We start from the raw sequence: 12010 nt of genomic DNA, 5'->3' as shown, positions 1-12010 counted from the left end.
CATTTTCATATATTCTGTATAATTCAGAAGACTTGGCAAAGAAGGAAGAAAATTCCCCCTCTTGAGTTTTAGGTGGAGGGGAAGATGGAGCAGAGAGGACTAAAGGGAGACGAGGTGTGTGATTAAAAAAAAAGGGGGGTGGGGAAAGATGAGGAGCGGAGCAGGTTATGAGAACGGTCTCCACTCTGACCCGTGGAGCTGCGCCCCTGGACTTTCATACAATACTTTCCACCGGGGAGGAGAGGGGGATACGGTGCGTGGAAAGACAAAGAGAGAGAGAAAATGAAATTAAATCAGAAGGGCGGAGGAGGAGAACGAGAGGAGATGTAGGAGGACGGAAGTGGTTGATTGGGTCCCCCCAGAGATTCTTTTGTTTAGATTGTTCTGCATTTCACTTCTTTCACTCTCTCCCCTCCACCTCCCTCTTCTCTGACATCTGAGGTAGATTACAGCAGAGACCCTGGGTCACATTTATGACTTAAATCAAGAACATATGGTGTGTGTGTGTGTGTGTGTGTGTGTGTGTGTGTGTGTGTGTGTGTGCACGTGTTTGTACGTCCATTTCTATGCTGTGGGATTCCCCTCCGGTCCCTGAGTGCTGGTCAAATTTATTTTCTTGTCCATTGTCTCTTGCTGGGACATCAAAGGACTATTGTTTGTTGATCAGCAAGGGTGCTGCAGGTTACTCGCAGGTCCCGGACGAGAACGGCCTCTCCTCCACATCTTCCCCTTCTTATCTCCGTTTATTGAAACGTTTAAGCATGTCGGATCTCCGCGGAAAACCCCAGACACAGAGGATCAGCACTTCCACAGAGACCATGTTTAGATTTTAAGAGATTAAAGTGTGGTTATGTCTCATTCGTTTCATTTAGGCCTTGGCGAGGCTTGTTTTAATGTACCACAGGCACCACACTCTCTATTTGCACAGCATGGCTTACTCTTCAAAAAACTGCTTTAATACGAAACTCATGAACAAATGCACCACAAAGTTTGATCGCACATAATAGCTGGAATTCAGTCGCTGTTAGCAGGTAACAAAAGAAATTTCCCCATTAACTTCAGCACATCTGTAAAAGTGTCAGTTGACTTTATTAGGATCGGTTTCACTCAGTTGAAGAAAAAAACAACTTTTGTCTTTGGAACGTTTAACTAGGAAGAAAACAAATCTACAAAATAAGTTGTTGGAAGGACAATATATAAAACAATGGCATCAAAATATCTTTGACAAGAGAACAAAACCAAAGAAAAAAAGGCTCAAATATTTTTGGATGCAGGGCATTTTTCTCTTTTTTTGCCCTTTTGTTTACAAAACAATAACAAAAGAGGAAAACAAACAAAAAAATCAATAGTTATTTACAGTGCATATATTTACATTAAGGCATTTTTGCTGGGGAGAAAGACGGTTGATCTGATACAACCCCCACTTCTACACAATCAAATAAATAGTCAGATTTACCATGATACATTACAGTGCTATATTATCTTTATGCTACCTGCAGTGAATGAACAAATACAGTTATAGGCGCAGACTAAATCACACCATCAAAATGGACATTCAAGGGTATATTAAAGGACAGGTTCACATTTTTTCAAGTCTGTCTTAAAACGCTACTCTCGTGTCCATATGTACATTAAAAGAGTTTTGGATTGAGGCAATTGTTCCTATTGTCCCCACCGACTGTGACGAGATCCGTTCCTAGAGCGTTTTTAATGCAAGTGATGGGGGACAGAATGACTTCAACCAAAGTTACTATACGCTGATAATAAACTCCAATGTTACTTTCTTTTTAGTAGGGGTGTAAGTTTCATAACGATACAATACATTATCGATTCTTTGGACAACAATACGATATTTGCTGATATCACAAAGTCTGCCACGATATGATTTTGATCCGATTCAATTCAGGGTGATCAGTCGTGTGGGTTAAATGTTCGCTACGTCAGACTTCATTTGCCAAAAATGTTTCCATATCCCATTCTGTCCGTCAACTCTTTCTCAAGTGAGCGTTAAAACGTTTTTGCGCAATCAAGGAAGTTTGATCGAACTTTGCCGTTCCCATACAGCTTTTCTAATGTGATATTTCAAATGTGCATAAAAATATGTTTATGGAAACATGGCTAATCGCTGGCATAGAGTGAATTTTGCACTAATAACTTTGAAAGATGATGAAACCTCACATTATCTTCAGCTGAACTTCACAATGCATCGCTTGAGGAACACTTGCAGCAGTCAATAACTCTCGCAATACACATATGGGCATGTTGTTTTAAGAAAAAATGTGAACTTGTCCTTTAACAAAACACATATCCATGTTCGATTGACTGATAGAGCCAAATTGCAAGTTAGTGTGTACAGAGTCAGAGAGTGAAAACCCTCAGAGAGAGGACTGACTGTCATTTTAATAAAAAAAACTAAAAATTTCCACATAATGTCAGGATGTCCCTAAAGTGGCCTGGCCTGTTAAATCACAATGAATGATGGGTAAACTTTGTAATTTAAAAAAAGAAATTCACTTTTTTTCTAGAGATTTCAATAGATTAAGAAATAAAAACAGCACCACATGTGTTTAAAAGTACTGTCTATGTTGATCACAGCTCTGCTACCACTGAACAAAAACACATAAATCAGAGAAGGAGGCACTTAATAAGGTGTCTGTGATGACGATGATACTTTGGTTAAAACATTTTAAAGAAGTAAAAAAAAAAAAAAAAAAGGCTGGATGAGATACAGTAATTGTATTTTGAAGACGCTTAATTCAAGCTTGTGCATCAAATACAGTCAATTCTGTTTGAACTGAGTGAATTCTGGGATACGTCTACAGGTTCTGCTTACATTTCTCTGGTTGGAAATCCACCGAAAGACAACATGAATAATTCATCACCTAATTGCTGCTCTTTAGCAACCATCCACCTTCCTCTGTTTCTCAGTCGTCCTCAGATCTCCTCTCTCGAAAAACAAAAAATCTTCCTATGTCTTCATCTCCACCCCTCCCTCGTCTTTTTTTCCTGCACTATCTTCCCTCTCTCCAGAGTATAAATGCCTTCAATTTTTAATATCTGAACAGCAATGATTTGTGTGGAGATTCAATCCAGTAGTGATAATGATCGTTCCAGTGGTGAATGAGATGCATGGGCCAAAAAAGGCTTAGATTAGCAATTCTAGTGCAAACCAAAGGATTTGGTTAAAAAAAAAAAAAAAAAAAAACACCTGGATATTCCAGTTATATGAACAAACTAACAAACCACAGAGTAAACAAAGATTTGGCTTGACTAGTTTTGCAAACAAAAGCTTCTCCTTTATGAAAAGACAAATATGAAGCCAGTTCTATGTCAGGACAGAGACAAAAGATGTACAAGTTTTGAGTGGTAAGTGCTTTCATTCCAGTCACACAAAAGTGTCCAATTGGACTGGAGACACATTTTGGAGCTACCGTTTTCTTTTTGTTACAATTCTTTCTTCTTTGCATTCATCCAAAGAAACCTATACCAAGTATATCTGGAAGTTTTAAGGGACCAGGAACTTCATCTGGCCGTTATCTTTCTGCTTTACAACCTCGGAATCGTCCCACTCTGGGTTAAGAAAACAACATGTTTGTTAGGCTATCGTACCGTTTTCAGCACAGGATAGCAGCACCAGGAGCAGCTGTGGTGTCATCAGGCAGCTTGTAACTTGTGGGAGATGGGAGTGTGTGTTTCAAGATAGTGCTTGTGTTTTTGTAGTGTGTGTGTGTGTGTGTGTGTGTGTGTGTGTAAACGCTGCTAGTTCTGGTGTCTCTTCATGTGCAGGGCGAGGTGGTCGGATCGGGAGAAGGAGCGCGAGCAGACGGCGCACTGGAAGGGCTTGGCGCCCGTGTGCTTCCGGAAATGACGCGTCAGCTCATCCGAACGAGCGAAGCGCCAGTCGCAGCTGTCCCACGTGCACCTGTACGGCTTCTCACCTGCAGGACGGGAGAAAAGAGAGAAAGCATGAGTGAGTGCAGCTTTTTTCTGAAAAAAAACTGAGCAAACAGCAGCACTGAGGCCGAGATGTGTCAATGTGCGATTGTAAGAAGTGATGACAAAACAGACGTTAATTCCCTGAATTACATGATTCATACAGTTGGGTGGAGGAACTGGGGGAACAGGCTTTACTGAAAAGTCCAGTTGTCTAACAGCGTATACAGTCATAGCGCTGCCACAGGCATTCATCAAGCACTAACGCTGCACAAGTTTCCCACGGTCTACTCGTCTGCATTGTCTGCCTTAACCTCTGCATTTCTCTTTGACGGATGCAGTCTGTCTCTCTGCTGTCACTCTGTCATTCCAATAATGTTCAGCTTCAGACGCTTTTTGAAAACTTGTATGACCTGTCTCTTTCAGCCCCAGGCCTGCGACTTGACCCTGAACCCTCTAAAGCACAACTACCAACCCAGGTCCAGTGGCCCAAAGGTGCGCGTAAAGGATTTGTTCACCCAGTGGTATCTATCCATGCAGATCATTTTGGTTTTATTGGTCCAGGTTTTGAGATATCTGCCTCTGACATTTCTGCCACCACCCAAATACAACAGATGTGAATGGAATTTATTTTTGTGACATTAAAAGATATTTTTGTTCTGGCATTTTTATGACATACTATACTATGACATTTTATGATCTATTTATGGCATACTGTACTTTGACTTTTTTTCCTGAGACTTTTCCTGACATTTTTACGACACTATAATTGACATTTTTAGTGTGTAATGTACTCATTGAGTACTTTAAACCCCAAAGACAAGACTGTACAGGAAACACAAATATGTAACTTGCACATTGCTACCAGCTCTATGTATGGGCCCTTCTCACAGCACACATTTTGACATTTGGATTTTAAGGTTGTAGCAGGCTCAGTTTTAAAGCTAGTGTGAAGATGCATCCTATGAAGCTAGAAAACCTAATAAATCCATAGGTACCAACCATGTCATACTAACTTGTCACAAAGGAGGCTTAAAAACGCTTCAAACTTGCGTTAAATCTTGGTGAGGAAAAACTGTCGTGGCCATTTTCAAAGGGGTCCCTTGACCTCTGACCTCCAGATATGTGAATGAAAATGGGTTCTATGGGTACCCACGAGTCTCCCCTTTACAGACATGCCCACTTTATGATAATCACATGCAGTTTGGGGCAAGTCATAGTCAAGTCAGCACACTGACACACTGACAGCTGTTGTTGCCTGTTAAGCTTGAGTTTGCCGTGTTATGATCTGAGCATATGTTTTATGATAAATGCAGTAATAATACATTTATACATTCATTTGCATAAAGCAAGCATATTTGCCACTCCCATGTTGATGTTCTCTGTTAAATACTTAACAAATCTTCCTTTAAGGTACATTTTGAACAGATAAAAAAAATGTTAATGTCAAATTCATTTGTGATTAATTGCAATTAACTATTGACAATCATGCGATTAAATATTTGAATCGATTGACAGCCCTAGTTCCTAGTAATGGTGGCTCTGTTCTATTCAAGTGTTCCAGTGAGAGCGACAGTGAGTCAGCACGCACCATACCAGGAACCTGAAATCAAAGCAGCTCAATGGAATTCAGTCATTGTTATTGTTATTATTTACACCTGTGCTTTACCTGCTATGGCAAGCCAAAATGTCTTCCGTAACAAAGGCCAATTTAGCTCTGTCTGGGAACAATGGATGCTTAAGAAATATGACCAGTTGGTAAAGAACTTGATTCTTGATGAGTAATTCGCCTATTTCCTTCTTCATTCTTTGGTCCCTTTTGGTATTTGCATTTTAAATGTCAGGTGAGATAACATTGAAGTTAAAAACGTGTTTGCCTCTTCGTGTAATTGATCAAAGAGCACCTTGAAAGGGAGCCACAGTGCTGCAAGAGCAATTATAATGGAATCTAATGGAAACTGGGCTGTCTGGTTGGAAGTTTTTTTTTTCTTTTCCTCCTTCGTTTTTTAACATCTATTGACGTGTTTCTAATGATCAAAAACAGAGTGAGAAATATGTCGACTATTTGTAATCCTCCTGCAAATCTCAAGTAATAATTCAACAACAGTGTGTCTTTACAGAAACAATGTCCCCATAACTCTGGATAGTCCACAGACCTCGCTACGAAGAGTTTCGTTAAAAAATACTTCTAAAAATGGTTGACAATTTGTTGACTTATTCAGACTAAAATCAAAACCTGGACAAATAAAATGTAGCCTAAACGAGAAGTTAAAAAAGAAAATGTTTTGTTTTCTTGTCATTTTGGTGAACCAACTCCGATTAAACAAGCACAGCAAGCTCTGCAGCGTCTAAACGCTAAAACAACAACAGTAATCCTGTTACGAAATTAACCACATCGTCATCAAACTGAGAAACACACACCTGAAGCTGAACACAATGAGGAGACGCAATGAAAAGACAGAAAAAAAAAAATGTGAACTGGGAGGAGTGTTCAGTACACACACACACACACACACACACACACACACACATACACGCACACACACACACAGACGGACACACAAACAATCAGGGTAATGGATGTTGATGGAGATTAGAGTGGGAACTCCCACGGGGACCCAAACGCATTAGGAATCATCTCATACAGATTACTGACAGGTGTGTGTGTGTGTGTGTGTGCGTGTGTGTATGAGTAAGTGTGCATTCAAGCAGCTGAATAAGAGAGAAGTAGAATGAGTAACAGACAAAGATAGAAATGGGGGGGGGGGGGTTGAAGGTGGGAGGATGGCACAAAGCACACAAGAGGATGATCAAATGAATGAAAGAGAGAGAAAAAAAGAGAGGAGAAAATAACTAAGCGAGGCCGACAAAAGCGGAGGATAAGGAAGTTGCTGCTACATCCCTCTTTACGCGTCGTGTCCTCATCTTGCGGTCTATAATAACTGCAATAACCACAATCAGCCTGCAGCTTGAATGACGCCAGTTCTAATTGTCGTGTCATGTTCCCAAAACTGAAATGCGAGGCACGCACACCCACAACGATGTTCTGAACAAGCAGTTCGGATTCATAAATGGAACAAACTCTGGATCGTAAAAGTGGTAACAGTGAGTTTTGTGTGTGTGTGTGTGTGTGTGTGTCCAGATGAGTGAGGAATGCGTAGATATCAACAGAAGCTTTGTTTTGTTAGCTGGAGTGAGGTGGGGCCCAACACCTAAGCGCTTGTTTGTTGACTTTCCTCATCTAAAACTAATAGTGCAAATCTAAATGTAAAAGAGGGAGACAGATTGAAAGAAAGTTGAGGAGAGGGAAGGAAAGAAAAAGGGAAAATGGACCCTGAAGCACACACAGTCATGATTAGGGTTGTAAGGAAATAATGAGTATCGCAATATTATGTGTTGTGATACTGTATCGATTTTTAATTAATCTATTAAAAATGTGAAGGCCTGCTGTCGGGCCCGGTCGCTATTCGATCTTTCAGAGGTTGTACCAGGCTCAGTTTTAAAGCCTGAGTGAAGATCGCAATATATTGAATGGTATCGTCAGATTCTTGTGCCAAAATACACACCCCTAGTCATGACTCAATTCAATTTATTTTAATAAAGCATCAAATCATAACAGATGTTATCTCAAGATGCTTTTCATATAGAGCAGGTCTAGATCGTACTCTATAATCTAGAGACCCAACAGGAAATCCCCCATGAGCATGCATTCTTAGGACAAGAACAAAACAGGCTCTGGGTGGTTGAAGTGGCATTAGGAACAAGACGATCTAAGATATTTTTGTATCCGTGCAGACGGATCTTGTATATATTTATAGTGGCCAACGAGCCACACAAGCACGTATTAAAGCATTTAAACATCGATGTCTGAACAGGCATCCTAAGAGAGATGGCACCACGCGTCTAGCGCTGACCGCATAGTCTGAGAGTCATCCCCTGGCAGAAGTGTGTCACTTCCACCTGTTTTGATGGAATAGTATATTGGGCAGAGGATGGGAATGGGGTAGGATACATTTACACACACATGCCAGGAACACAACACTCTGCCTAGCAACATGGTGCCAGCGCAGATACCGAAATACGAGTCGTGTGGGCAGCGTCATTTCTTTTTTTTTTTTTTGGGACGAGTCCTCGTTTTAAAAAAGCGACAATAATTGGAGGAATGTCTTACCCGTGTGAGTCCTGAGGTGGGCTTTCAGATGGGACGACTTGGTGTAGACCTTCTTGCAGCCTGACGACAGACAGAGAGGGAGATAAACACAAACAGAAGGCTTAATCCAAATCATTCACGTGTCAGATATGTGCTTACCCAATAAACTGAGCTGTGGTATGCTAGAAATGTGAACTAATGAAAAGCAGAAGCTGTTTGGAAAGAGATATAGTAAATGTTTGTTTTCGGATTTTCAAAAAGTACATGACTGTGTTTAAAAGCAGTCGTATTTGGTATTAACACTGTTTAAATTTGCCGTGTTTACAAGAAAATCGCACAGAATACTACTTTGTTCAAACTGCTCAATATACATGTTAGTCTGACATCAAACTCAAGATACTTTAAGTTCAGGATTACCAAACCTTTTGCATATTATATTATACAAAATACGTAAATTCCAATGTCAAAAAGGTCATTAGGTCATTTGAATGACATTTAGAGAGATATTCTTCAGATTCATTCAGACTTTAAATAAGGAAATGACTGAATTTCACAAACATTAGACAGTGAGCAGCTGCAGCAGCGTGACTAATATACACTTGGATGAAGTGTGTGTGGATATGATGGAATAGAAGTCCGACGTGTGGCGACATGCTGCAGGAGGCTCCGCTTAAGCCTATTTTACACGCCGCCACAGGCTAGTTGACATTACATGTCCTACAAGTAGCTGCACATCGTACAACAGCGATCAGAGCCAACAATTTAAAGTGTGCATCGTTGTGTATGCAAATTATGTGTGATCAAATTACTTTAAGAGAACAGACATTTAATTAACACACCCACACAGGTTCATTACACAATCATACCAGTTTAAAGAAGCCACAACAATGCGTGAGGACTCACGGCTGAGCGTGCCCAAGCCGTTTGAGGTGATAAACCAAACGCTTAATTGAAAGGTAGTGACTGATGTTCTGCTTTGCCAAAATATTTTAATATCAGTGCAGCGCGAGCTCTGCTTTGACTATAGTACATATTGTGACTCATAAGCCTGGGAAAGTCATCCTACACACAACATATCATTTTAAAAAATGCATGGGTGTGTTAAAATAAAGCAGGCTTCCCGTAAAGCAGACCTTTGCGGGTGAGATATTAACCTAAACATGAACCCACATGTACACAACTGTGACAAGAATCAGCATGCTATTGTTATTGTTCTAACCTGGGTAATCACAGTGGTGGATCCGTCGTTTCTCCAAGTCGGGGTTGTTCCGCCGGTTGTAGCGGGCAGGCACGGTGGTCTGAGCTGGGGTTGGGACTGGGGTTGTCGCAGGCCCTTGGGGAAGGCCTGCGGCTTGGCCTGGGACCGGCGTGGGACCTGTAGCGAGGGGCAGGGTTAGGCTGCCTGGTCCCGGGTCGGGTCCGAGTCCAGGGGTGCTACCTGCCAACTTGGAGGCGATGGTGGCTGCATATGAGGGAGGAGGGGACATAGTGTGGAGCAGCTCCTTCTGCCTGTCGGGGCTGCCGGGCTCTGAGCTCGGCGGTGAGGGCGGCAAGTAGGGCACCTGCTGCTGGAGGAAATGGGGGTGCGCCTGAGCATGAGGATGAGTGTACGCCCCGCCAACCAGGCCGCAGTAGGCAGGCTTGGCAGTCTGCTCTTGCTGGGATGCAGAAGAAGCTACCGGCAAACCGTGGAAAGGCGTGTGGAGTGTGGAAGTGGAAGTGTGTTGTATCTGCTGCTGATGATGATGATGATGATGCTGCTGCTGCTGCTGATGCTGAGCCTCCATACCGTTGCCATGGTGATGGTCCAAGCCGGAGTTTAGTAGCTGAAACAGCGAGCCGCTGTTGTCATGGTGGTGGAGAGCGTGCTGCTCGAACTGCGGTGACATTTCCTGTTTGATGAACACCTCCGGCACCGGATCGCCGTCGCGGCTGCCTCCCGACTGGTTGAAAACACTGGTGAAGTCCGGTAACCCTGTTAACGACATGTTTATGGCTGAGGTTTCCATGGCAATACTGCCGGGGCCGTGCCCAGATGTGCTGCAGCTACCGGTGGGCGTCGTGCTGGGGCAGTGCAGCTGTATGTTGGGGGAGAAACACGGGGAGGCAGATTCTGTTTTGATATGGGCGAGACCCGTGTGGTTCTGGTGCTGAGGGTGCCGCACCTGCTGACACAAGCCCATCCTCAGGTAGGCAGCGTCGGGGAAATAAAGATTCATGTTGAGGGTGTAGGGAGCCCCGTTGTGATCGCCAGTGAAGAACTGGTCCAGCGTAGATGCACCGTCTCTCTGTGACTTCTGCTGGCCGTCCGCATGAGATGGAAGGGGAAGAGGGGAGAGATACCTGTCCATCTCACACTTTGCCTGTTGACACAAAAAAAAAACACAAACAAGAAGTTAGCTTTTAGAGGTGAAATGAAATGCATCCAGCTTTGGACTTCTGACTTCTCGTGAGCCACCGTGAAACTATTCTGAGGCGCTATTTCGAGAAGACAAAAGGTTTTGATAGGACCGTCACCGCTAAAACATTTATCAAGTAGTCATCAATAGGCAGTTGCCACATTCCCTCTCTGGCTGCAAGGCTGAACTCAAAAACCCGCCAGCTGTGTCAGGCCAACAACAGTTGAGGATCAGGCCACGGAAATCTGATCTAATAACCTCTCTCGTATAAAAACATTAGGGATATTTTGCACATCTGCAGTTATGGAGGGTTGATCAAACTGGCACGAACAACTTTGTGGTCCTGTGAATCTGAAGGCAAGGTATAAAAGTTGGAGAAGCCCTACAGCAGAGGATGAAACAGCAACATGAAAGGGAATAAGGGAAACACCCATAGCCTCACTAGTCCGCTGCAGTAGCAGCAGCAGCAGCAGTCTGGGGATGGGCTGCTATTTCTAGGGCTCCTGATCCTACCAGCTGTTGTTATATAGCAGCTCTCTCCTCTGCTGCTGCTGCTGCTGCTGCACAAGTTTCTTGCTTAACTGAGAAACAGAGTTGCTGGGAGCTTTAATTCTGTCCGAAGCTGGAGTCAGTTGTTGTCAGCATGGTATGATGGGGAGAGGAGGAGGGGGAGAAACCAACCAACAACTGGTGGAGCAACTGGCTGCCACAGAAAACATGCAGTGAATGCGTTTACAGGCTCAGCTGGTTGCAGCCTGCGAGCTTTATTATATGCACAAATAATGCAAAATGGATGGAAATTTAGGAGGCCAGTATAAAAAAAATAAATAAATATATATATATATATATATATATATATCTACAACCAATCTGCCACGCCCATTCAATGCAATACATCACTATAAGGTTTGTTTTTCTAACCTGTGCGTAGTCGTTGTGTCCAGTCTTGTCTGTGATCTTGCAGTCCAAGCCGAACAGCGCCGAGTCCTCCAGAGGGAACCCAGCGGGCAGACTCGTCTTCTGCAGCGGGAAGAAGTGCTCCTCCTGCCCGCTGCAGCCGGAGCCTCCACCGCCGCCGCTCAGCGCCATAGTCGCGGCCATGAAGCTCCGATGCTGCACCGCTAATTCTCGCTATGCCAAGAGGAGGACGCTAGTGAGCGGTGGAGAGAGAGAGAGGAGTTGACGAGGTGTGTGTTGGTGGTGGTGGAGGAGTTATTATTAATGCGTGCCCGTCTTGCTACATCTCCTTCCACTTGTTTCATCCCTCCACCGGCCCGCAGACAGTTTTCTATGTGCTGCCTGCAGGGCGGAGCGGCTCAGTGTAAATACAGAAACACGCACCGCCCACAAGCCTTTAAAGAGGCTTTGATCATTCATTCACTGGCCACCGCCCTACTGCTCCATCTACATGCACTGACAACAGTGTCGTAAAGTGAAACACAGGACCAGCCAGACCACATACACACAACCCACTAAGGATAAAGGTTAAACTCACCTAAACCAATTTTTTTTTTTTTAAACAACATAT

The 12010-nt window shown here is 43.2% G+C and overlaps 1 protein-coding gene across 1 annotated transcript; it reads right to left on the bottom strand.

The window, feature by feature from the left end:
- Positions 1 to 1070: 1070 nt before the first annotated feature.
- klf5a (Kruppel like factor 5a) lies at positions 1071 to 11858 on the bottom strand. The gene is made up of 4 exons (XM_074646262.1): positions 11404 to 11858; positions 9303 to 10446; positions 8105 to 8164; positions 1071 to 3938 (listed from the first exon to the last, which is right to left on the bottom strand). Exons 1-4 carry the CDS (start codon positions 11581 to 11583, stop codon positions 3760 to 3762), a joined length of 1563 nt encoding a protein of 520 aa, XP_074502363.1. The 5' UTR covers positions 11584 to 11858; the 3' UTR covers positions 1071 to 3759.
- Positions 11859 to 12010: the final 152 nt, after the last annotated feature.

The sequence above is a fragment of the Sebastes fasciatus genome, chromosome 9, assembly GCF_043250625.1.
Source record: "Sebastes fasciatus isolate fSebFas1 chromosome 9, fSebFas1.pri, whole genome shotgun sequence".
NCBI lineage: Eukaryota > Metazoa > Chordata > Actinopteri > Perciformes > Sebastidae > Sebastes > Sebastes fasciatus.
Note: the sequence above shows the minus strand (reverse complement) of the source record. Positions and strands in the feature narration are given on the sequence as shown.